The 26,660-nt window shown below is 41.9% G+C and overlaps 2 protein-coding genes across 5 annotated transcripts; one reads left to right on the forward strand and one right to left on the reverse strand.

Moving 5' to 3' along the window:
- The first annotated feature begins 494 nt into the window (after window positions 1-494).
- LOC129095520 (lysyl oxidase homolog 4-like) lies at window positions 495-17,478 on the forward strand. Its single transcript, XM_054603992.1, has 14 exons — window positions 495-762; window positions 861-1,480; window positions 2,081-2,292; window positions 8,748-8,786; window positions 8,919-9,126; window positions 9,504-9,684; window positions 11,241-11,395; window positions 11,491-11,658; window positions 12,139-12,301; window positions 12,795-13,038; window positions 13,894-14,009; window positions 14,411-14,547; window positions 17,192-17,303; window positions 17,408-17,478. The coding sequence occupies exons 1-14, from the start codon at window positions 495-497 to the stop codon at window positions 17,476-17,478; spliced, it is 2,694 nt and encodes an 897-aa protein (XP_054459967.1).
- Window positions 17,479-20,338: 2,860 nt separating this feature from the next.
- On the reverse strand, window positions 20,339-26,656 carry r3hcc1l (R3H domain and coiled-coil containing 1-like). Of its 4 annotated transcripts, XM_054603994.1 has the most exons (8): window positions 26,283-26,415; window positions 25,583-26,056; window positions 25,185-25,372; window positions 24,372-24,442; window positions 23,979-24,074; window positions 23,728-23,868; window positions 21,638-21,790; window positions 20,344-21,131 (listed from the first exon to the last, which is right to left on the reverse strand). In XM_054603994.1, exons 1-7 carry the CDS (start codon window positions 26,343-26,345, stop codon window positions 21,654-21,656), a joined length of 1,170 nt encoding a protein of 389 aa, XP_054459969.1. In that variant the 5' UTR covers window positions 26,346-26,415; the 3' UTR covers window positions 20,344-21,131; window positions 21,638-21,653. The 4 variants fall into 4 exon arrangements, with proteins under 4 accessions (XP_054459968.1, XP_054459970.1, XP_054459969.1 ...); XM_054603993.1 differs by having other exon boundaries at window positions 20,339-21,790; XM_054603995.1 differs by lacking the exon at window positions 26,283-26,415 and adding an exon at window positions 26,435-26,656 and having other exon boundaries at window positions 20,341-21,790.
- Window positions 26,657-26,660: the final 4 nt, after the last annotated feature.

Raw genomic sequence — 26,660 nt, forward strand, 5'->3', positions numbered from 1 at the left:
GTTTATTTGCATTTGTGTCTGTTGGCTAAATGCATGCAGCTAAGCTTGAGGGTTTGCGGAAAGCCAAAGTTTCCGTTGGCTGGATGGAGAGGCTACTTTTAGCTTTGGTTATTACTCCCTTTGCCCTGACTGGTTCAGACTGAGGGCTACGTCTTCACAGTGTTTCTCAAGTCTCTGATTGTCCTTTAAATTACTGATTATTTTAAAGGATAAAAACATCTATCAATCTTTCCTTTTACTGCGGAATGTCCCATTATGGTTAGAAGAGAAGTTTAAAATTACATGTTTTGTCAGAGTATGGAATGTGAGTTCCAAGGCTTTGTGTGATTTGGGGGATTTTTGTGGTAACATGTGCATATATATTTATAAGCTCCTGCTTTACATGTATCTTGTTTTCTGTGGGCCTTCTGTTTTACTCTTAACCTAATGTCACACAGCTGCCATTTCCATTCATCAGCCCTTCTCGTCTCCCCATTCTCCTCTTTCCCTGCAGGATGCTGTGCCTCAGCTCCTTGTCAACGCTCCTCCTCCTGCTTCTCCTCTACACCCCTCCACTGTCTGCCCAGGAGGTGCTTGTTCGTCTGGCAGGCGAAGGCCAGCGCAATCCAAATGAGGGTCGGGTGGAGGTGTTCTACAATGGCGCGTGGGGCACAGTGTGTGATGACGAGGTAGATCTTAACCTGGCCAATGTGGTGTGCCGACAGATGGGCTTTCAGCGCGGCTTGACCTGGGCGCACAGTGCCAAGTTTGGCGAAGGACAAGGTATGTCAAGCCGCTGGCGTTTAGTTTATAACACATTACACCTACTTAAGTTGTTATTTCTGTTGATTCGTTACCTTACTGACCTTTCTTGATGTTAGGTTTGATCTGGTTGGACAATGTGCGCTGCATGGGCACAGAGGCCTCTATCGCAGACTGTCGCTCCAATGGTTGGGGAATCAATGACTGCTCTCACGCTGAGGACCTGGGGGTCATTTGCAGCAAAGACAGGACACCAGGCTCCCCTGCTGTCTCCGTGCAGGAGGCTCCATCATCGTCCAGGCGCCAGCCAAGCCAGCAAAGACAGAGAAACCAACCACCACAGCAGCCACAGTCTGTGCCTCCCCCAGCCCAAATCACCTCATCCTCTGCAAGAGGCCATGAGATCGCCCTCCATCGCAACCCAACATCTCCCCGTCGCAGCATCATGTCGCCGCAGGAGAACGGACACGAGATCCGGATCTTTCAAAGGCCTCGAGGCAATTCCAGACCAAGCCAGCAGACAAGCCAAGCTCTGCCACAAGGGCACCAGCTGCCTTCACGTCTGGCCAACGGCGCAAGTTACAGACAGAGACAGGAGACAGAGGGACAGGCAAACAGTCAGTCACAAACGCAGTCAGAGCGGAGGACTGACGGGCATCAGCAGCTCAGTGGGAACCATGTCGAACCAGAGCCTGTTCATCCCGATGTTGGACTGGAAACTGATGTGTACTACACACAGGTAAAACATACTGACACCTTCTAGTAAACTGCAGCCCAGTCTAGATTTATTCAGACTCCCATACATACATATCATTTATGGAGCCAGAGGCCAGTGGACATGTATAATTAGAGACCGACCTAAAACCAGAACTTCTCCAGATCCAGCTATTTTACAGCCTTAAGTTTAGGATCCAACCACCAGCAGCTCAACGGCCTCTTACTTAAAACGTGCAAAAAACTCAAAACCAGAGGAAATTGCAAGACATTTATCGCATGTGTTTGGCTTTTTGTTATTTCAACTTGCCGAGTTTACACTTTCATCACCATTTTGTAATCATCATGACACGAACCCCTACACATTAAACAATCTCTCTGTTTTCTGTTAGTTTCCTTCCTGCTGCCTATGCAATGTGGATGATTAGAGGGCGTGATGATTTGATACAAAGCATGTCATCCTATCATGTTATTCTTCTCTAGATTGCGTGCTGCTGGTGGATATTTAGTTAAACAAAGAGGGGTTTGAGCAAAGAGGAAGTCATGTCTTAGTGTGCGTGACAAAGATCCATGTCTATCATTTAGGATAAAGCATTCAATTATTAATCACCTTAAAACATTACAGGGGTCTGACAGGCTTCACTTAGAGGAGGCTCGCCTCCGGCCTGTGCTGGGGGGCAACCGTGGCAGCTTCGTGACAGAAGGAGTGCTGGAAGTGAAGCATGCTGGGAGGTGGCGTCATGTGTGTAACAGGGGCTGGGACCTGAGCAGCAGCCGTGTCGTCTGTGGCATGTTAGGATTCCCTGCCGCAGAAGCGTTTGACCAAAACGCCTACAGGTGAGTGTGTGAGAATGGACACGGCAGAGTGATAGAAGCTGAGGGAGACATAAAAAGTGTGTGTATGTGTGTGAGTGTGTGGTTATTTAAGGGATGGAAAAGAGCAGCGGACTACACATCCCTTCATGAATTAGGTGGCCCCATGCCTGGATTGCTGCTCCATCCCCCCTGTAGTAGAGGTTAACCACAACTGCTGTCATTAGCACGACCACACTTGGCATGACATGTCCACTGTGGCAGTGGCCGAGCCCGGCTGTCCACCAGGTCTGTCTGCCTCATTGGCTGAGTGGGCCTCTATGCAGACCTTTAAAATAGTCTTAGAGAGTATGTTATTAATGTCAAATCCAGACTACGAGATCATGATCATCATCATCATCATCATCATCATCATCATCATCATCATCATGGCATGTCTTTACAAGAATCCTCCCTTACATAGTTTCTAATCTCATATAATTAAGAAACCCCCACTGAAAACTGTGTGCAGCAGCACTATCTAAAGCAGAATGGCATGTCTGAAAGTCTGAGGACTCACTTATATTCAGCTAAAGTAAATACATTATCGAGGAAATTTGAACAATGTGTTTCTTTCGTTACCATTACAGTATCAAATCCACTTCACATTACCTACCTAGAAACAAACAGCAGACAGACACAGTTAGCAGCTAGCTGGTGAACAAAGTGAAACAAGCCCATAAAGAGACAGTTGGTGGAGACCAAACCATATTTCAATATTGTCCTTGGATTCCATCAGATAAAGGTATTTTATTCTAAGAGGTAGAAACACAACTCTAAATGAATCATAACGTTGCACCATGTCTTCTAGATATCAAAGTATAAAACTGTTTGCTAACATGTTCCACTGAACAACTGAAAAGGCAATGATGGTGTCGGGGACAAGGTCACAGTTTTTTCTGGCTGGGCGAAAATAATCTGTTAATGCAGGTTAAATCTTATTTAACCGATCTAATACTGTAAAGTTTGAACACTTCATCTTTTTAACTTAGTTTAACTTGATCTTTTTAAGAGAAAATTTAGTTAGTTAGTTGTTGCATGGAAGCTGTAGCTGTTGAATCCCATCAATGTGCTTATATTTTACTAGATAGTGCAGTAGATAGATGTATTTTTAGTTGACAGAAAACAAAAAAAAATAGATGAAAGCTTGTACAGATGCTTGGCAGGAAAAGATACAGGACTTCAGCTTTCTCTTTGTTGTATGTTTTCAACACATAACTCTTTTGTTGTCCCTAAAACACCAATCATTTTCTCAATGTCAGGTTGTTATGCAGAATCTGTCTCTTTAAGTCCAGCACATCTGTCTAACTTTAGCCATAAATACCCGATTTAGCCCCTACACAAACCTTCAAAGCCCTTACACACACATACCATAGAAAAACCCCAATACCTCACCTACACACACATGCTAATACATCCCTGCCTCCACCCTCGTCGCACAGCACCTTACGAGAACTTACATAAACTATGTCCAAAATCCATGTGTGCACACAACTAAATACGCAAATACACACGCATACGCTTGTGCACACGCAAACACAACCCTCTGTGTGTCCGTCTGTCTGCCCACAGAGGTCTTTTTATGGCTTGGCTAACAGGGTGAGTGTACTGACCGCTGGCCTGCCCTGCACCATCTGTCTCTCCATGTCGCCAATAATTACCCCTTGTGTCCTGCTCTGCTCTGCTCGGCGGCAGGAAACAGGCCGCATCTCTTCAGCTGCCCTGTTCACCACCACGGCCACAGCCTAGCAATGAATAATTATCTCTTATAGTATCTCTTAAAGTCTTCTACAGAGCCGTGTATATTAGATGCAGCAATGTGAGAAAGGTTGAACTTCTGTATTCCACTTGGTGCTTCAGTTTGGGCTGAAGTAGAGCTTCCAAGTCCATGATAGTGGTTAGCTGGTTTTACACCATGCTAACTTTCTAAATCTAATGTTAATGTGGACATCAACACTGAAAAACACCTCAGATTTGTCTGGAGAAACATCGAATTTCTGTGCCAAGAACCTGACTAGCAGCTTATGTAAAGACTGGACCAGGCCAGAGAACGTTGTTTGTTTTTTGTCAACCTCCACCCAGCTTATTGGTAGACGAATGAAGTCATTTTTGTCCGACAATAAACATCTCAGATGGGCAGAACGTTTTTCTACAAGCAGCAAAGTGGATCATTACCATCTGATGCCACAAGTCCATGTGTTTTGCAGCAGAGTAATGTTGGCAACTGTCCTTTTGAAAATGTTCCCTGAGATAGAAATTGTGACGAAATAGAAGTTGATTGCCGGCTTTACTATGAATCCCACTGCTTTTCTTGGCAAGATCCGCCTTGCATAACATTCAAGCGCCAGGAATGGGCAGTTTTCTATGCTTGCAGAGGTACCGATTACCTGATTAGTTTAGGTCCTGTTCCCTGACCAATTAGCTATCCTGACCCTGATCACTCAAGGTCAATGATTTACTTCGACCAATCGTCTCTGTCTCAACCAGCTAGACAGGGCGGGTGTTTCCCAAAGAAATGCAGTTGGATCCATAATTATCTACTTAGCGACTATAGCCTATTTTTGGCATGCAGGCAGCATGGTTGTTGGGATGGCAATGTTTGTCCGCCCTTGCTCCAGGCTGAGATACCTCCACAAACATCGGATGGATAGCCAGTCATGATATTTGGTACAGACATTCCTGATCCTCAGAGGATGAAGCCCACTTGGTGATTTACAGACTTTTCTTCCAGGTCCACAACAAGGTTGACTTTTAGTTTTTTTGTCTTAACAACTAATGGATGGATTGCCAATCAAATTTGATACAGTCATTCATGGTACCCAGAGGATCCTTCCTAACACTTTGGTGATATCTGACTTTTTCTCTAGCGCCACCAGCAGTTTTCTGTTATCCAGTGGAATATCTTAACATCCCTGGATGGATATTTCTGTTTTGGAGTGAAATAACTATTGGATAATTGCCATGAAATTTGTTACAGGCAAAAATGTCCCCCTCAGAATGAATTGTTATAACTTAAATTATCCCTTAATTTTCATGTAGCGCCATCATCAGGTCAATTTGTCCAGTGTTTTGGTGTATGACCAAACATCTGTAAAAGGTTAGTTCAAAGCACTGCTTTGCTTTAGTACAGCTTCACAGAGGTGCTAGCATGGCTGTTGACCCTTTTTTATATATATATATATATATATATATATATCCATGCATGATAACAGTTATATCACATCTTAATGGTGCTATCCACTGTGCTGCCTGTGGTTCATGCCTGTTCTTCTTTGTGGTTTGTGTCCACTGGAACAGCTGTAATTATGATCTGGGAGATCCAGAAGAATATTCTCTTGACTGAACCTGCCGCAAACCCCTTTGCTGTGTCAGCACTTCCCTCTCTGTCCATGTGGTTGTTGTTTAGTTCTTTTGGTTTGACTGCTTTTGTCTTTGCCTGTTAAGTTGCACAGCACATTTTAACAGCTGCTTAAAAACTCCCCCACTTTGCTGTGCTTACAAAAGGCAAATGCTAAAGCCATTTTCCAGATCCTTTATTTCATCACATCCACACTCTCTTGAGGCTGAAAGTAACTACAGTTCTTCTAATTTACTTTAACCCCCTGTTCCTCAGTTACGTCTTTTTTAAAAGACTCTTTATGCCTTTATTATGCAATAATAAAGTAAATTATGCTGAAACCCCCATTTCATGGAAAGTACATCTTTATGACCCCTTTCAGTTTTAGTTGCATGAAGGTTGATGGGACTGTCTCGAACCCGCTGTGGAGGCAGTGTGGCAACCTGCTGTCTCCTGAGGAAGTCGATTGTTCCAGTCAGGCAGCTTTGCATTGATGCAGTATAATAATAGGTTATCTCTGCTTTCCTGACAGTCAGATACTCTCTCCAGTGTGGCTTATGGTATTATGTGGTTAGAGTTAAATAAAAAACCTGTCATCGAGCTGAAGATCTGAGAAGTAAGAAAGTCTTCTCCTGGTTTAAAGGGATGATTGTTCCTGAGGCTTGATAATGCTCTTCACTTTCCTTCTTTTAAATCTCCTCATAAGAAGAGCCTCAACTCAGCTCCAACTTGTGTTTTCCACCTGACAAAGACTTTTCAGCTCTGAGCAAGACAACCGTGATGACTCTGAGTGAAAAGCAAAAGGAAATGCTTTCCCTCGTCCTGTGAAGTTGGGCAACGCTCATAAAAGTTGCCCAGTTCACAGAGACTTACATCACTCGCTCCTCGTTTCCCAGCATGCAGTCATAACGTTGAGTAACGAAGCTGGGCTTTTAAAGAGCTTTGTTTTAACAGAGGCAAAGGCAGGGAAAGTGATATGTACGTGCATATTTCCATGTCTGGTGTGTGTGAACCAACATGCTACTGCTCGACCGCACAGCAGACACTGCCAGGCAGAGCAGGCAATTATATGGGTAGCGCTCTCCCCCTCCTCCCCCTCCTCCTCCTCCTCCCCCTCTTCCAAACCATGAACGCAAACCCCCATTAAAGTCTGTCTCTCTCATTTTGATTTACTACCAAGTTATGAAACATGCAGACACACACACAAGCAAATAGACTCAAACAAATGTACACCATCATACTCAACTCACATATACAAATACCACTTTACATTGCACGAAGAAACCATATGATCTGCCACTTCTCATCAACATAAGGAGAAATCTATGCTTCTAGATCCACTCTGTTGTTTAGAAATACCATTTTGTGTCTTGTTTCCTTCCAGAGGGGGTATCTCTAGTTGTAGGGATGCTCATACTTTCAGACCAGACCATGAAAAGGGGAGAGTAATAGAAAGAAGGATGAAAAGAATGAGAGAAAAGAAAAGAAGCAAAGTCAAGAGAGAAAGAACAGAAGAAGGATGGAAACCAAGTAAAGAACAGAGAAATAATGAGAGACACTCATTGCAATGTGAATTGTAGCTGGAAACTATAACAATCAAAGCTCCTGGAAACTCCTGTGAAATGTGCAATATCTTCCTAAAAAAAACACAAGTAAAGCTGCACTGATCCACAGTTTCATATTGATATATATTCATATGTATATATATATATACAATTATACTATATATTTTTCACATTGATTGTGGTTGGTCACAGTGACAAACCCACAAAGAATTATTACTCATCACTGCAGTTGCTCTCAGGTCTACGGGCCGTTTTAGCGTCTTTACTTTTTAGGTTCACTCTCGCTGCTCTCATCAACCTCATTCCAAACAGCAACAGAGAGTTGCTCAACTTTACCTCCCCAGCACCTGAGCATAGTGGAGCATGTAAGGCAGCTAAAGAGACAGATATTTTGTTCCATACAGTAGTTTGCTTGGCTCTAGGTTTCTATTGTGGGTTTCCTCAACACATTTTTCATCTAATATTGGTACTGTGCATAATAAACCCTGGATTACTGGGATACTGGGGTTCTCCTGGAGAGGAAACATATCCCCTTTCAGGTTGCCAAATATTTAATTGCATCATGAATCTGGTTGTACAGTAAACTCCACTTCTGGCTATTCTTGGTGTTGTGAGTCATTTAACTCAGGCACAATCATGAAGGGCGTCAGTCACGCTGCACCTGTCTGTGGTCACTTTGGTTGATGCAAGTGGTCAGCTCTAATACGTGTGTGTGTGTGTGTGTGTGTGTGTGTGTGTGTGTGTGTGTGTGTGTGTGTGTGTGTGTGTGTGTGTGTGTGTGTGTGTGTTAGTCATAGAGGGACATTTCCCAGACTCTGCCTGGTTTGTGAATCATTCTTTTTATTGAATTCCCTTTTTTTCTTCACATTTTTAGGTTTCAGCATAATGCGTGGAGGCGTAGGGGGCCTCATTTTGTGTATAAACACTGTTTCCCTTTAGAATTTGACTCTAGTTTAAGGTAGGCTAATATCCATGAAGCTAGACACAGTTTAGAAACCCCTGTTGGAGTTGGCAGACCTCAAAAAAGGCTTCTCGAAAGGGATTAATGTATAGTGGCTTACTCTTATTTTTAGTTTTTTTCTTTTCCACATGGATGCCCCAAACCAGACATCTACTGTAGACATATAGACAAACACTGAGACAGAAATACCCATGACTGGTGAGGTGGAAGATCTAAAAAAGTCATGACAACAATGTGGTGGTTTGAGACGAAAAAAACAAAAAAGAGGCTTATGTGATCCCTTATTGTAAATCTCCCTCTCTCTCTTTCTCCGTCCCTTTCGCTTACACGAGCACTATGTTTATCCAAAGACACACAAACCCTTCCCAGCATGTTGTCTCCGTCATAGCTTTCAGTTTGTTTATCCAAGGTTTGATAGACAGAATGGAAGTAGACATGTAGAGGAAGAGAAGAAAGGATGACTGAGGAGGAAAGATGAGACTGACTACAGGAGTATATAGGACAGCTGGTGGTTTAGTCTACTGGATGTAAAGATGCACAGTTGTAACTTCAAAGTGGAATGTTCTCTTTCTTTCAGGAAACAGTGGGACTCTAAGCTAGCTGATCCATCATCAAGGTAAAACATCAGCTTTTTGGAGTTTATAACTTTATAGCTTGTGAGTCAAAGACCGATGTTGTGACAAATCACAAATATACCTCTCATGTCACTCTTTGCTTTCTCCTCCTCCACTGCTTTCCTTTCCCCCAGGCTGAGGACCCAGATCAGTAAGAAGGCCTACTGGGTGGAGAAGGTGCAGTGTCAGGGCGTGGAGGTCTCTCTGGCCAAGTGCCAGGCCCAGCTGTCCCTCCCCAGGAATGATGTCCCATGCCGCGATGGCATGCACGCTGTGGTCCGCTGTGTCCCTGGATCCCAGTTCACACGATTTGGCAGAGCACCTGCACCACCTGCTGTGACGGTCAGTGTGGAGAAGGAAGTTGAAGCAAATATAGATTATTAAAAAAGTTGTTAAATAAAAGGATTCAACCAAGATCCATACCACCATCCTATCTATTCATGAAATATGAAGCTACACCAAGGAGACAGTTAGCATAGCTTAACATAAATACTGGAAGCAGGAGGAAAAGGCTAACATTAGCATGGCTTTGTCCAAGGTCATTTTACTAATTAATATGGTATTACTTGGTTTGTAGTCACACTCAAGAAACACTGAAAAACTGAAATGTTGTTTTTGAGGCAGTCTAATTGTTAAATTAAAAAATGTAGCTATGAGATTCCAGATCCAGTCAGGGTCAGGGTTCATTTTGTACCTTAACTCTTTCTTTTTCCTTGCAGCCCGTCGTGCGTCTGAAGGCCGGGCCCCGGATTGGGGAAGGCCGTGTTGAGGTGCTGAGGGAGGGGAAGTGGGGCACCGTGTGTGACCACCTCTGGGACATCGCTGCAGCCACCGTGGTGTGCAGAGAGCTCGGCTTTGGGACGGCCAAAGAGGCGCTCACCAAGGCTCAGCTAGGACAGGGTAAGATAGGACACATGAACATGGTGTACATAAAGTCTTTCTGATACTTTCCAGTGATGCATTACTCACCGAGCCTAGTGAGGTCATGGTGGGAGACATTTGTGTGTGTTTAAACAAAATTATAATCTAAAACTATCATCTTTCCTACAGTGAGCAGATTATTCTTCATTCGTAAAATCAGTAAGAGACCCAGCTACAAACAGACCATTTATGTGTTGATTGATACCGACTTTGAATCAGTTCACATTGCAGTCTGAGCATGATCAGTTGAGTTTAGTGATCCTTTAGACTAAACACTCCTAAGCCTAATTATCTGTTGCTAAGCACTCCAAGAACCATGGGCTCCAATCAGACAAATAAACCCAGAGCAAATGTTTACAGCCCGACTTCTACTTCTATCGCAGAAGATGATTGTTGAGGAACTCTACCCATGACCAATTTTTACCAGTGTAAACTTTGCTAGGAGGCTCCAGCGAACAAAACAATGGCATTTGTTGTTGTCAAAATAAACCCTTTGTATGTCAAAAGTTAGCGCTGCTTTGAAACCAGGATGTCAGGCAATCAGCACTGAGAAGGACCAAACATTCAAAAAGACTATGATTACGTTGGCACTGCCTTTGTTGTGGGCATGAGAATATAGCCATTAAATTGTCCAACAATAATAGAGTTAAACATTTTCCTAGGAAATGGAGCCCACTTTCACACACTCAGTTATTGTCCTTTTTTTTTTTTTTTTTTCTTGCCGCACCTATGCAGTAATCACATTAATTTCCTCCCATTATCTTTCTGCCCAAACAGGCACATACCATGTCCTATTATAGCGGGTACATTTCCTTCTTTCCACTATTCTCAATGAAGTAATTCATGGAAATTCATTTGAGTGTTACTTTTAGGGCTCTATTAAAGTAGGTGCAATGGTGCAGTTATGTCGGAATAATGCACATGGTTGAATGTCAGAGTGGTGCCCTGTGGCTTTAAATGAACATATAACCCAATGGAGATGAATCTGTGTGTTGCGACGTGAGGGCTCATGGGTAGCGCAGTTAAAGCAGAACAACTTGAAGCAAACTTGATGACATCATTAGCTATTTAAGGCCAAATTATAGGGCTTTGGCCTTGGCCTCACACACCTACGCCAACAGAGATGTGTTCAAAGATTTTTTTCTTCTATTTTGCCATTGCTGGTATGTATTTTGGGTTATGAAGCGTGGCTAGTGTTCAGTGTGCAGCACAGAGTGTACAGTAATTTAGACATAGAGCTCTCTGGGTAAGCTCAGTTTCAGAGCCACATCAGAGGTCCCAATCATGTATGGGTTTTTAATCCCACTCTGTGGACATCTGTGGCTGCAGAGCCCTCAGGTTCTTTTCTGTAGCCTGGATGTGTGTGTGTGTGTGTGTGTGTGTGTGTGTGTGTGTGTGTGTGTGTGTGTGTGTGTGTGTGTGTGTGTGTGTGTGTGTGTGTGTGTGTGTGTGTGTGTGTGTGTGAGAGACTTTTTGCATGTGGCCTATGGTTGTCAGGACACATGTGAATAAAGCTCTACACCCTCCTCCTGTAGGTACCGGCCCCATCCACATGAACAGTGTGCAGTGTACCGGCAGGGAGAAGTCGATTACGGAGTGTACCTACAGACAGGTGCCACTTTACACCTGCAAGCACAACCAGGATGTAGCGGTCCGCTGCAATGTGCCCAACACTGGCATGCAGACCACGGTGAGAAACGCACAAATACACGCATATGCACAAATGGGCATTTGGCAGTATTTACGATCTGACACAAAAACACTCTTTTCTTCCATAACCTTCAGGTGCGTCTGGCAGGAGGCAGAGAGCCTTCAGAGGGCCGCGTGGAGGTGCTAATTGAGGTTGGAGGGTCGAAGCGTTGGGGCTCCATCTGTAGTGAGAACTGGAGCATCAACGAGGCCATGGTGGTCTGTCGACAGCTTGGATTGGGCTTCGCTTCAACAGCTCATCAGGTAAACGACAGAATAGAAAAAAATGTTTTTGCTTCAATCTCTCCTCTTTCCTCTGTAGGCTTTTGTCTGTGTGCTTCTATATTTCCCTCACTCTCTTCGTCCTGCTGTTTGTGTGTCTGTGCTGTGTTATTACTGAGAGGCCTGAGGTAATTACAGGCCAGTCAAACGTCCACTTCCAGCGCAACGAAAATAAAAGAGGGAAAGTGAGGTGAAAAGAAATTGGGAGAAATTCATAGAGCAAACAGACTGAAAATAGAGCTGTGCATGGAAAGGGCAGCGTTAGTGTGTTTTGAGGGGGCTGCCGGGAACATTTAACGGGCAGTTTTAAAAATGTGAAAAAGAGTGGAAAATGTGATAATATGTACTGATAGTTCCAATACAAACTGGGGTTTCTTATTTTGAAGCAGAGTTTGCCTTCAGCTCTGACATTTTTCACATGTAGAAGTGTTTAACACATTCTCTTCTTGTGTCTCTGTGCAGGAGACCTGGTACTGGCCTGGTTCTTCGGATGCTGCTGAGGTGGTTCTGAGTGGAGCTCACTGCAGCGGCACCGAGATGTCCATCCAGCAGTGTCGCAGAAACACCAATGTCTACTGTCCCAGAGGAGGAGAGGGCAGGGCTGCAGGAGTCACATGTGTAGAAAGTGAGTCTAAAACCAGAAAACACACTGAGACATTTATGTTTGCTTAAAGGGAACTCCACTTATTTTAAACATCAAAGTATTTGGGATACCAATGCTCTATGAAAAAAAATTGTTCAAAGACTTTTGTGGCTGCTGAAGTTTGATAAATTGCCTCAATTTATACCACTTGAGTCAGTGTCGGCTGGGGCTGGAGACATTTTTAAATCTGGAAGTGTGGGGTTAGACAGAACTAAACTTAACCGGACCTCTGTAGCCCGCTGCTCATATCTGCTTGAGGCTACTTTAGCTCCTACTAGCAAAACACACTTCACCTATCTTTGACTGAGTTGCCTTGTGGATAACATAAGCGTCAGGTTTTAACAAGGAAGAAGAATGCTTGGAATAAAAAAGACAATTTTTTAACTCTCTGCCTTAAGTCACAATTTCATAATAATGCAATGCTTAAATTGGTAGAGTTCTCTTTTAATTAAACTCTGACCCTTGACCCCTGCAGCTGCTCCTGACCTCGTCCTGGATGCTCAGCTTGTCCAGGAGACGGCTTACCTGGAGGACCGACCCCTCCACCTGCTGACCTGTGCTAATGAGGAGAACTGCCTCTCCTCCTCTGCCGCCAGGATGACCTGGCCCTACGGACACCGCCGCCTGCTACGCTTCTCCTCCCGAATCATGAACATGGGCCGTGCCGACTTCCGACCCAAAGCCACTAGAGAAAGCTGGACATGGCACCAGTGTCACAGGTAAGACTGGGGGGGGAGGCCACTTAGAGGAGCTTTCAGGTTTTCATTTGAACCAACAGCCGCTCATTTTACCGCTGCAGCCAGATAGGAAGTAACCATGCGGTGATTTTAAGCTGCTTCAGGGTTTGGTTGGAAATGAAAAGCTGAGTAATCTCCTTCATGGCACAGGACTGGAAATCATTATGAGGTGGCACGAGAAACAAAAAAGCATTTAAGAAAGTGCTGTTGCTACCAGAGGTCTCAAAAAGTAATGACTGCAGCAAAAGATGAATGTCAGATTTGGCGAGTGAAGTGGAATCACAGTGCAGCGATATTTTGATGGGATCTAGCCTATAAATAACCAAACACATATAAAGGTCTGTTATTTAACACACTAAACACAATCTTTTCTCCACCAAAATGGTGTTTACAATAAACATCCTCCTCACTGGTCACCCGGTTGTTACAGTCAGAGGCATGACTGCACTCAGAGCAGCCTGGCTTCTTATCTCGGCGGTTGTGGTTCTGTGTCCCAAAACGAGAGGCACAGCTCAGTGTCAACCGCAGCCCAATCACTACCTCCCCAACCAGCAAACACATGGTTAGTCTTTTGGTACAGTCTGTTCTGGGAATGGTCCTGTAATGAGAGAAAGAGCGACACCAAACTGATATCTCTCTGCCCACTTGTGTTTTTACAATTGTTGCCCGTGTCTGTTTGACGCCTTCGCAACAACGAAACAGGATTTATGGCTGCTATATTTCAACTCAGCATCAGGGTTTTTTGTTTTTACTGGATGGTGTAGGTGTGAATGAAAACAGCAGCAAACTCTTTACTTACCTCACATATTAGTCATGTCATCCTGATCCCATTCTCAGGCACTACCACAGCATTGAGGTGTTCACCCACTATGACCTGCTGACGCTCAATGGGACCAAGATCGCTGAAGGTCACAAGGCCAGCTTCTGCCTAGAGGACACCTACTGCCCTGAAGGTGAGACATGATTATAGGTTAATGTTGCATAAATCTGCTTTTTGAGGGAAAATCTGGAAACGAAAGCAGAATCGTGACAAACAAGAGAATCACGAATACATAGAAGAGCAAAGCTGATCCCAAAATGAGCATTCAAAGTTAGCGGCAAGCTGTTGGATCAGAGGCCAAGCCTAAAGTCATCTTGGCTTCACAAAGCCCAGACAGCTTTATGCACTGTAGATCTTTTCTATTCATTTGGGAGTTCCCAAAAAAGATTTGGCTTTTTAAATCATTTTTGTTATAATTTCAGGCTGGTGGTCAAAATTAAAATCCAAAGCGACAGACAGCAGTGAAGATTTACACATCATAGTCTTCTCTTTTAATCTCTCCTCATGTGTTTACAACTGTTTTTTTTCTACCAGGTATCCATAAACGGTACGCCTGCTATAACATGGGACAGCAGGGTATCTCAGTCGGCTGCTGGGACACCTACCGCCACGATATCGACTGCCAGTGGATCGATATTACAGACATACGACCTGGTGAATACATCTTCCAGGTGAGGAAGCCAGTTTATCACAACAACAAATCATTTTCTAAAGTTCCTCTCCATAGTTAATTGACCACCAGTTTGTCCAATAAAAATGCGGAGAAAAAAAGAATCCACCTTTCAATCTTGATGGTTAAATTGCATAATTTTAGCAGCTTACACAACCTCTTGGATCAGACATGAGAGCGAAGGGAAAAACAGAACAGAGTTGGTTTTTCACATCTAAAGGCGCACAAGAGATAAAAGCTGTGATAAAAGACTATAATTTGAGCTAAACTGCTCTCGGCTGGTGAACCACTCAGGTGTACAGTATGCATGAAGTTTTCAGGGTGTGTGCGTATTTAAGGAAAGTGAATTTAGTCTGGATTTATATAGAAAGTAGACCTGCTATTAGTCCACCCTTTCAGAAAGTGGAGGCTTATTGGCGGTGGAACAGCTCTGTCAGCACTTTGCATTTGTTCAGAGCGAGTTTTGTGTTTGAAAGCAGGAGTTTGTTAAATGCCTCGTCTGTTTCTAGACATCCAATCCGCTGTGGTGACCTACTCATCTTTCCTCCTTCTCTGTCATTTGTTCTATTTTTTTCATGACAGCTTACTGGCAGCAAAGTGATGATGTTTACAGTTTATAATTATTTTCAGAGTGTTTACATAAATTCAAGATGTTTACGTGTGACTTGCATGTGCGTGTGTGTGTAGACTGCATGTAAACTTCGTGCGGGAGTGGTCGGTCTGTGCACGTGACGAGCCACGTCTTGAGAGATAGAAAAACCACATGCATGTCATAAAGCATAGATTCACCGTTGCCACGACGACGTGACCCAGCCAGCACTTTGAGGTCCTGATTGTGGTTCGACAGTAGTTGAGCTGCTCATAAATTTGTGTAAGAAGTGAGAGGGAGGGCACAGATGCTCGCTCGTCTTTCATGCAGCTGGGTGTTTCTTTGAGACTTTACCAAGTATCGCAGGGTGGCAGCCGTTTTTAGGACCATACATTTAAACCGATGAGTCACCTCAGCTTGATTGCTCCTGATTGCTCCGTCATTTAAAAATCAGCTGCACAACCCCGCAGTCTTTTACATGACAGTGACGACCTTTCATTGTTCTGTAAAACTGGCTGTGGGCCCTTTGTTTCACATTATTACTAGAGCTTTTAAAAGGGCATCAACTGCCACCCAGTAAACATGGTGTTTTACATAGAGACTATAAAATATGTGCTGAAATCATTGGCTGCTCTCTAAATGCAGTATTAAAAATATATGAACTGCTTGACACCAAATTTGGCTGCATATGTAATTAAAAAGAATCATAATTATGAATATTTTACATCTTAAATCTTTGCCTGTAAATATAATTACAACAGTAAAATGTGTATGCTGCATGTAAAAATTGCAACTGGGTTGCTTTGTTGAATATGTGGTCAGGTTATCTGTTTGATGTGCGTGTCAGGAAAATTCATTTGTGTGCTTTTCTTATATATGGCATGCAGGCAGACAGGGTGGAAAACAACAAACCATGGCAACCAACCATGGCTGCAGTCTAATGATAGACTGCTACTTAAATCTGAACCCAAAACTGTCATCTGCACCTCTGGCCCGTTTTTCCCTGCATGGAGATAACAGTGGAAAGTGATGTCATGCATCACTTGAACCCATAATTTATACATCATGAGCCATATAGAAAGGAGAGAACAATAATCGTGCGGCTTCTCAGTCTGCCTCGTGGAAGGCCATTTGTTTCCTAACAGTCTGAAGAACTGTTGCTTGACTTCAATAAAAGTGTTTCTGATCTATACTCAGACAGAAAGACACTTTATCAGGCAACCAGCAGAGACTCAAGGGTCCCGGCCAAGAAATTGTCCCACACATAACAAAACCACAAGTGATTCCACTTAATACACTAGGTGTTTATATATCCCCCCACTTCCAGTCTTAATGCTAAGATAATCTAACTTCATGAGCTATACAACCCCGGCAAAGATACCTGTTAAGATAAAATAAGATAATCCTTTATTAGTCCTGCAGCGGGGAAATGTACAGGATTACAGCAGCATAGATATAGTGCAAACAAGGTACATAGTAGAAAAAACAAACAAGTATTTTAAATAAGTAAGTAAGAAAAAGAAAAATCCACAATAACTAAAAGAAATCTCATAAAAACAGACAGAATAATTATTGTAATGTTACTGTTGATATTACAGATGGGATTTTGATGGTTGAATTTTGATTAATACATTTTATACCTAGATAAAGTGTTTAAAATCCAATTGTTTATGTTTATAGGAGACATTTAACAAATATAACAAAACATTGTCTGCGTACAGGGTAATACAACGCATGTGCCCATCTAAGATGCTATAACTGCTGTGTGAGTGGTTCAATTCGTTCAATTGCCTGGAGGAAGAGCTGCAAGCGTTAAAATGGAAATGGGGTGGAACTCACCTGTAATTTCATTGGCTCTTTTCCATGTATAGCAAAAGAAAGGAGTCGGGATACATTTCCATTATACTTATTATACTTAGCAGGATTTGCTTGTTGTCTGTTGCAGGTTGTCCTTTAATATATCCTGTCTGATCAGAAAGGTTCTGCACTCAATTATGAGGAGGATGACTGACTTGAATCTTGCAACATCTTATCTCTAGTCTATTTTCATTTACAGGTGGAGGTCAACCCGTCCTTAGACATGGCTGAGTCTGATTTCCAGAACAACGTGATGCGCTGTCGGTGCAAGTATGACGGAGCACGAGTTTACATGTTTGGATGCCACGCAGGTACAGTGTGAAGACTTTATCAGGGCACATACATGTTTACATCTCATTATTTCCCTTACTTGATGTTATGTATTCCACTTCTCTTCTTTGTCTGTTTTCATCAGGCGATGCTTACAGCGCCGAGGCGGAGGACTTGTTTGACCACCAACGTCAGATCTCCAACAACTTCCTGTGAATTAAGGAACACACAGATTCAAAAACAGAACAACTGTACAACTCTTCACCGCACCTCAACAATTCAGGGGAAGGAGGTTGAATGACAATGACATGCCGGTAAATAGAAAGATGAGGGTCAGAGGGAGGCGGGTTGGAAACTGGGATGGTATGGGACTTAATGCAAAAATGACTAATTATGGGACTGATTGTCATCAACAGTGACTGTTCTTGTTAGAAAGTCAAAGAGATTAAAGGAGAAATGTAAGAAGAGGAAAAGGACAATAAAAGTAAAAAAAATAAAAACTGTTGGCCATCACAACATCATGTCACCATGATAAAATGTAGAGTAGTTATTTAAGAGTGTCTTAACTTTTTAATGAATTGAATTCCCCTTGATCAAAACTTAACCACAGTTAAGAAAGTAATGACATGAAGGCACAAGAGAACATCACATTCTTTACTTTTGCAGTACACCATCAGACTATCGTCCACATGATATCAACCCAGGTAACAGACTGTCTACAAAACTCTGTACATGCTTTACTGTGCTTTCACTGTTCACATTACTAAAGCAGTATTTGCTGTTACAACGGTGTGGTTTTTGGTTTGAATGAGAATATGTTTATTTCATGGTGCTATTTTGCCTGAATTGAATAAATATTGTAATGTATTGCAAATGTATTGTCATGTACAGTTTTATATTACCTCTCTGGAATAATGTTCTTTAGGTCTCTTATTTATGCAGAATTTTAATGTACTTTTGAGTTGAAACTTGTCCCTGTGTGGCTGTGTTTTGTTTTGTTAATTTCATTATGACAAATATTTTCACTTGTTTCTTTTTCACCTGTTTAACAGTAACATCAGATGAGATGTGGTTGTACCACGGCATTACGCCTTTAACAGTACTTGGTAATGGTAGTAAAAGAATAAATGTCAGATTGACAACCTATGGTTATTTGAGGCATGGTTATTTGACTGCAGTTTCCTAATGCAGAACAAAGATAAAGGTTAATGTTACAGTGTCTGCAGAAGATTTGGGGAATATGCTTACTTTCTAAAATAGATTCCCTATTTAAAAGTATATATAGGAAAGATAAAAGACAAGTTTATACAGTGCCTCATGCACATTTGATAGTCTGATCACAGCAGCATGTAGACTCCTCTGCTTCCTTCAGCAAATTAAAAAATAAAGCTGGGTTTCACATCTCTTCCCAGGGAGCCTGAGCTAACCCATAGTTTATGGTTGTTTCCAACCTCATTCCCACTGATGAACACGTACACTGTGGAAACTCGCAGCTGCCCATTGTCATATAACATAGGCTATACTTTAGATATTTCCCTTCCTTTGGTCTTATTTTTTCCCTTTTATAAGCTGGAGTAGAATATTATTATCACTTATATAGTCTAAGTAAAAGGACAAATTAAAATCAAACGGGTGATACAAAGTCCAGATAGAAAGTGAAAGAAACTTTAAAAATACTATTTTAGTGACAATGGCAGCACTAGACTGCTGCTGTTAATGGAAACTGTGTTCTTGTGCTTATCTGTGGAATATTAAAGAATCACACTCAAACAGGTCCCTGAACACATCATATTATATCCAGCATTGTCATTATGTTACATATTAATCTGTTTGTTGGGTGTTAAAACTGCTGTCTAGCATTTAATTAACATGCTATGCTGTTGTAATAGCATCAGACGAGTAGAGAAGAGTCACAAAGTCAGCAAACCAGATCAGTAGCCTAATGTCCATCAACATTTACCAAAGGTTAGCTAAAGCTACCATAAGATACTGGCCATACCAGACAAAGTGGGCTAAGGCTGTATCGGTTTAAATTTATAATAAAAAAATAAAAACAATTTAAGGGTGGATGTAGTAACAGTGCCTTTGATTGTTTATGAATTCAACTTTTCATTTGTAAGAGGAAGACTGTCATTTCTTCTCTAACGTTTGACATGATGTAGCTTTAAATGTGCATTATTATAATAATAGTACTCTTACTACTATTACTCAGGTGGTGCTCAATCAGTTTGAGTGTCCCTAGTAATAAAGTTTTAAAATTAAACAAGGAAGGAGGGTGATGTAAGGCGTATTTGCTGACTCGCCATCGTACACCACCAGGGTCCTTTCTTGTGGTGGGACATTTGATGATTTCTTAATTTGGACCATGCCTCACATTTAATTTGCTCCATGACAAGCAGCAAGTCGAGGGCAGAGCTGGCACTGGGAACCACCACTTGCTCAGTAGTGGTTTGTGTTTGTGTAGTTAATCTAATGATTGTGTGAGGGGGACCCAGCAGGCTGCTCTGTGGTGCATCACCTCCTCGTGAAGCCACAGCAAAGCATGAGATTACAGGCAGGGCTCAGATCTCACACGACGATGGTAAAGAGGGGCTACAATCTGTAAATTTAGTTCAGCTGCAAGAACAACAGAGGACACGGAGGTCCAATTCTGTTCTGGCAAGCTCACTATGATAATTTGTCCACATTTGGTTTTATTCCACACTGGAAGTCATGTAAGAAGGTTATGAAAGAGAAAATCACGTGTGCACTGAGACCAGCTGAGACCTCAACGGTTTGAAACATCACAACATGATTTTTAAATTAGAAAGAGAAAACATAATCTGAAAAAATGTCCGGATTAAGTGATGACAAATCAATATACATCACATTCTGTGTGATCAAAGTCTATTACTTTGACTTTAAGATACATTTTGGCGATCAGACATCAGCAACTTAAACGAATGAGAGTTTAAGTAAAACTATATGGCCATTTCAAATTCAATGACATGGAAGTAAAGTAGTAAAGACAAAAAAATCACAACCAAATTTTAAAAATGTCATATTCTTTGCATATATACCTGTATATTGCATTACATTGGCTTCCAGAAAAAGTTTACATAAATTATTACCAAACAGCATGCATAAATAATCTGCCCCTTTAATTAAAAATACAACTGATATTCCTTGCTTTACATCCTGACCAAAACAATTAAACCACATTCTGACTATAAAAATCCATCATTCCTGATGCTTCTGACATCTTTGGAAACATGCAGGAGTTTAGGAAAGAGATTAATACTTGCAGAGATTGTATTTGAATGGCTCACATTTTATTTTGTCAAGCTAAGTGTCAACTACAGAGTCAAAAAGATACAAACACAAAATTGAACTTGTAATGAAAGCCTCCTGAGGCTGAAGCTCTTTAATTAGCCGCCTCTGAGCCACGTGGCTCCGTGTCTCAGTCGTCTAACGATCTAAACTGTTACACAAACTGGGTTCCTCACTGCAGTAATGAGCTGCACTGGTGTATGAATATTTAGAACTGGTAGAGTTGAATCTCACACAAACACTCTCAATTAATGAGGTCTTCAAACAACAAAGACCCCCTTCAAACGTTTATCTACCCAACAATCTTTTGTATAACTACGTTAGAACATCCAATAACATCTAGTTGGGCCAAAAGTTAACAGTAAATTATATTTCAAAGATGATGTAGAAGTTTAAATGATTTGCATTTAACCAAATGAGCAGCTCTTTCTCCAAGCAGGAGAATAAGACTTGATTATTGGCTGAGGAGGTGAAGGAGACGCAGTCACGTGGTCCGTGGTTGGCGTGGTGAAGCCTCAGAGGCAGCTGCCTACCAGCCTGGACGTGTGTGTTATCGGAGGCTGAATTATGAAAGTTGACTGTGAATTAGGAAACGCTGTCTCTCTCTAGTGAAAAGTGCAAAATCTCAACTTTCAAGGAACAAAGAAAACAGCATGTTGAGGTTGACAACAACAAATCTTTTAATCTAAAGCACTTTGAAAGAGTTGAGATAAACTCTATGTGTTGCAGAATTTTTTCAACTATAACATCACTTAATACTTCAAATGGAGCGGAAACATATCGCCAACACTGTAGTTGAACTTCCCTTATTCACAACTTGTTTCATGGATTTACTTTAGCTTAACAGAACAAAATCAATGCAGCTAAAATACAATATCTGCTCAATAGTTTCATTCAAGTTTACTGACTCTAGATCTGCCGCTGTGCACTTAAAGACACCATACTACTAAATGTTCAGGATGTAGTTTTTAAATACACTATCAACAAACAAAATGTATGTTGTTCACAATGTCTTGAAATGGTAAATTTGTTGAAAAATATAAATAAAATAAAAACATTTCTTTACCTCAATAAACGTTGCCTCAATTATTGGACGGACACTTTACACATGGAGAAGGTGGAACTCTTCTGAGTCTTACTGTCCGGATGTTTAAGTCACCTTGATCGAGACCCTGAACCCAAATTTGTTCTCCGGGCGCTTCACAACAGCCCACTGGTCCTAAATGTTTAGGAAGGGTTAAATAAAGAGTTCAGATTTCATGTATCTACCTTTATGTTTATGCTGACAATAATAATAAAGAGTTTACATATTTTTTCCTCCCAAAAACAAACCCCAAAATACTTTTAACCAGCTAGCAGGATGAAGACAAAATCTGTCAACATCTGTTCTTCAGAATGAAGGACAACCAAATCATCATCATCATCATCATCATCATCATCAGTTCTGCTTGGACAACAAGACTCCTCTCATTGAAAATTTGTACAGATGAGCACACAATACAATTTTTTTTTTTTATATTTAGGATTCAACAGACTGATCCGCCACGAAACTGGAAAAGAAAAATAGCAGCAGCTTTTTGGAGGTTTCTGACTTCTCAGAAATGTTTAATAATACAAGCAATCAGGTTCTCAAACAAAGCCGAATTCCAATAATGTCTTCATATAGAGTATAGTGATGAACCGTATGGTCATGATATATAAGGAGGAAACTTTGCTTCCCTCAGATTTACAAGATTTTCTTGGGTCATCTTTTAAACATAAAAAAAAAATGTATAAAGACAAACGTGAGTTCTAAGATCTATTCAATTAGGGTAAACACATTGTTGGAGCCATTCGTTTTTTCTTTGACAATTCGCCACTACACACATGGTTAGACTCTGTTTCACTACAGACTGTGGTTACAATGTTAAGAAATATGAAAGAAAACCCAGGCGAGTCGGTTGCTTTATCCTCGGCCATGGCACATGCAACAGTCCCTGCATGGACAAAGAATTAACATCAGAGGGAGAGAACGCTGCTCACTGCTCACATCTGATGTAACACTGCAGGCAAACGGACTGTGAGTAATGAGACCTCCAGTAACAGTTGGTGAAGGACTTCGGCCTACAGAAGGAAAAAATGGTGGGAATCCACTTCTGGGAAATGCAGTGGTAGGAAGGAGTGGCCAGTTGACAAAAACCGAGCAAGGGAAGAAACAGAGAAGTCTTAAGCTTCTGCTGAATCAAGAAATCTAAAAAAAAAAAGTTACGACAAAAAGACTATTGTTTTTGTCCAGTCACTTCCCTTCCCAGGCATCCTCCTTCTGTTTGGCTGCCATGCGCTTTTGATCTGAAAGATAAATCACAGAGACACCGCTCAACATATCAATCAGCGAAAGCCCTTAACTAAACACGATTTAGGCGATTTGTTGCTCTAAATATGGAACACTGTCTTCTCCACATGCAGGGCAGTGAAGAGCCGGCTGTAAATAAATCTCTGAATACGACCATACGTGGCATCCAATCCAAGGACACAATGTTCAGCACATGAAACACTTCTGCAACATGTGTGTTGGGATCCTACAGAAGGAGCAGAGCAGTGCAACCATGCTGGGAACAAAAAGAGCTTTTTTTAGTTTTCTATAGTCAAGGCCCCGACTTCCTGACTGGCTCTTCAGTGGACAGCCAGTTGTGGTCTTCTGTGCCTATGTACTTATGTTCCATCTGTGGAGGGAAATGGCTGCTTTACTGATTATAGACCTGTTGAGATCTGCACAGAAGTGGACGGAGAGAAACTTATCTTGGCATCAATTCCTATTTTTGTTCAGTAAAGTATAAAAACAGCTCCCACTTGTGGTGGAAACCTTGTGATGCAAAGATTAGGAAAGTCAGGCTGGGGAATCTTTTCAACATTTATTTGTTCAGGGAAGTTTGACTGGGAACCCATGTACCTTCTTACCGACAACCTGCTTGACCCTCACACACACATCAAACACATTTGTCACATTAGCGACAGCCCGTTCAAGGTGAGGATCTGCAGTATTTCAGTAAAAAGTCTGCTTCCAAAACATCTGGGCTACTAGTAGAGAGAACAGGCCTTCCAAAGAACGTGTATTGCTGACCACAGAACATCAACATCAGTCATAAGCTGAACATATCATCTCGGTTATTAACGCACCTCTCGCCTCCTGGAGCTTCTTCCTCTCGGCCTCGCCCTGCTCCTTCGTCTGGTTGCTCTTTACACCGAGGGCACCGATCACAAGCTTGCGAGCCAGCATTGCACTGGTCTGAGGTCTCTCTTTAGCAGGCAGGAGGTAGTCTGATGGGAAGAAATAATAACAATGACAGATAAACATAATGTTAGTCTCTAGATATGTGTGCTACAGTGGACAAACTGACAAAGAACCGGAGAGGCAGAGGTATTTGTACCTGAGCAGCTACGAGCTTTGGCCTTCGTGTCGGGGGAGGATTTGGAGAGAGGTCTCAACTTCATGAGAGGATGTTTGGATCTTAAAGCCTCACGAGCTGAAAATGGAAAACAGATCAATTCTACAGGTTTATATGTTATTTGATATTTTTTGGAGACAACTGAAAAAGCACAAGTGTAAAATTCACGATATCATATAAAAGTTCAGCAGTTAACAACTAAGTAAAGTATTGATGTTGCGTTTTTCAGGATATACTCATGTCCACTGATTCTTTTCAATAAACATATTTCCTCCTGTGGTGGCAGTAAAAAAGTGTCCAATAATTATATTCACATGCAGAGCATAATGTTTTGTAAGGTATTCTCCCCTAATTTTACTTCACTGCTTCACTAACCTGCTATGGGGCTTGAGAAGAGGGCCAGGGCGCACGACTCATCAATCCACTTGATGTCAAATCCTCTCTGTCTGAAAAACACAATGAGTAAATAGTCACACAACAGCCACAGGAAGTTCAAACTGATACTAGGGGTTAAAATCACAAGTTTCGTCACGATACAATATTATATCAAGTTGTCAGTAGGACAACGATAGGATGTTTGCTGGTGTCACAAAGTCGGCCACTATACGATTTCGTAACAATTCATTTCAGAGATAGACGTGGGACGACATCGAAATTTCATGTCACTTGGCCAAAATAATTGCAATTAACGATATTATCCCTGTAATTGTGGAAATAGGCTTGAATTCTTAAAATGGGCCTAAAACACACTGGAATCGTTTGACCTTAAATGTTGTCAAAAAACATATTTTTATTGAAGCACAGGTAGAACATATCTTTTTTTGGTAAAAAATCATTAAGGACAAATAAAATCTAAAAAGCATAATTGAAAATTGTATTACTGGGCTCTGTGGGAATTTCAAAATAAAAGGCACAACGTAAAAGGTGATGATGATGAGTATCTTTCTTTCTTTTTTTTTTTACTTCTTATCGATGATATTGGATTGTTGATCCTTGAATCAATAAATTCATCCAGATCAATAGAGCGTTACACCCATAACTGATACTTCGGATTCTGCCTCTTAAATGCAATACATAAACCAGGGATGCCACATTCACTGACATTTCATTAAATTGCTTTGGGCAAGATTCCTATGTTGATCTTAAAATGCAGCAAGAACTAGCAGCGGTTCACTGAATTATACTTACTGGTAGCACTGAAATAACTTGAGAAGGTCCTCTGTCTTAAATTCAGCAGGAAATTCGTAGATCTCAACAATGTGAGCAAGTTCATCCTCTGTGGGGTCGATGTCCTCATCGTCATCTCCCTCCACGTTGTAGTAATCAAACCTTGGCTCCTGGAGGGACTTTTTCTTTCTACCTTCGTTCAAAGTCAGCTGGACAGGGATGAAGTGACAAAGGTGAGAGCAGGTGCGAACAGGTGGGAGGAGAGTGAAATGACAAGGACACAAAATATTCTGCTGCATTGAAAATGTTAAAGGAGTATTATAAGGCACACTTACTAGACTGCACAAGAAAATCTGACAAATGTGTGTTGTGTATGAATTTTGGGGTGGAAGGTTCTTTCACCCAGACCAAGCTCTCACCTTTCCAAGATTTGGCTCCAGACAATCTCCATCATCGTTGAACAAGGTGTCCCAACTCTCCTCCTCCCCTTCCTCAGAGGCTGTTGCCTCCAGCCGTGAGGTATCGTCAGCCTCCTCGTTGGCCGAGTCAGGCTGCCCATTAGCCTGTACGTCTGCATCCTGGATCAGCTCCTCCTTCACCTCAGGCTCCCCATTCTGGGTCTCTTCTTCAGCAGGCACTCCCTTATCCTCCGCTCCAGCCTTGTCCTTCTTGTTCTTGGCATTCTTCCTTGCCTTGTCCGTGTAGCGAGGCCTGGGTCTGGGTTTAACTTCTCCCTGAGCCTGAGGTTTTTCTTTGGAGCCCTGGAGTCGTTGCTTGGGGACGTACAGAGCCTGGCCTTGCTTCTTTGGCTGAGAGGGAGGAGGAGGAGTGGGTGCTGGCTCGTTTGTAGCACAGTCTTCTTTTGCCTGTTCTGACTCCATTGTTGTATTACGCTGAAAAGGAAACACGAGAAGATGCGATGAAATACGTGACATCACTCTCCTTCACCGTTAACAGACTTCTATACCGAGTGTCATGAGAATATGAATCATATTGTATTATCACTGCATTGACTGGTTCATTCATTCAGCAGTCTAACGTGGGAATAAACGCATTCAAACTGAGACATCCCCGTTAGCTACCGTCGGTTAGCTTACACATGTAGCTAACCACACTTACACTCGCTACGGATGATTTATTGTTTATTGAGGACACACACACACAGAAGTGGACCTCAAACATCCACCAACGTGCTACTGCGTTTATATAGTTTCATTGAAAACACTCCTAAACAAAAGTATACCCTAACAATTGTTCATCTTTCGGCTTACCCGTGTTTAGCTTATTTTGCCGCAGATTTCCGTCGCACTACTGACGTCAGCGTGAGACGACACAAAGCATTCTGGGAGATAGTGTTTTTGTGGCGCTACAGCGGAAGCCCTCTGGTTATTTCATTACTGTCAAATGAGTTGTTGTTTTTATCAGAATATACATTGTTTTTATAGGTCAGGATTAATACACAGGTATTTATACAAAGTGTGTCGTCGTTTGAATGTT

Source organism: Anoplopoma fimbria, chromosome 9, assembly GCF_027596085.1.
Source record: "Anoplopoma fimbria isolate UVic2021 breed Golden Eagle Sablefish chromosome 9, Afim_UVic_2022, whole genome shotgun sequence".
Classification (NCBI taxonomy): Eukaryota; Metazoa; Chordata; class Actinopteri; order Perciformes; family Anoplopomatidae; genus Anoplopoma; species Anoplopoma fimbria.

Bases quoted from the DNA above. Each gene is read 5' to 3' on its own strand.
- LOC129095520 (XM_054603992.1), top strand. From the start codon at position 495: ATGCTGTGCCTCAGCTCCTTGTCAACGCTCCTCCTCCTGCTTCTCCTC. The intron at 9,127-9,503 runs GTCAGTGTGGAG...TTTTCCTTGCAG, and splicing joins CTGCACCACCTGCTGTGACG to CCCGTCGTGCGTCTGAAGGC. The intron at 9,685-11,240 runs GTAAGATAGGAC...CTCCTCCTGTAG, and splicing joins CAAGGCTCAGCTAGGACAGG to GTACCGGCCCCATCCACATG.
- r3hcc1l (XM_054603993.1), bottom strand. From the start codon at position 26,345: ATGTTTGAGGTCCACTTCTGTGTGTGTGTGTCCTCAATAAACAATAAA. The intron at 24,443-25,184 runs GTAAGTATAATT...TGTGTTTTTCAG, and splicing joins AAGTTATTTCAGTGCTACCA to ACAGAGAGGATTTGACATCA. The intron at 21,791-23,727 runs GTGCGTTAATAA...CTAAACATTTAG, and splicing joins GAAGCTCCAGGAGGCGAGAG to GACCAGTGGGCTGTTGTGAA.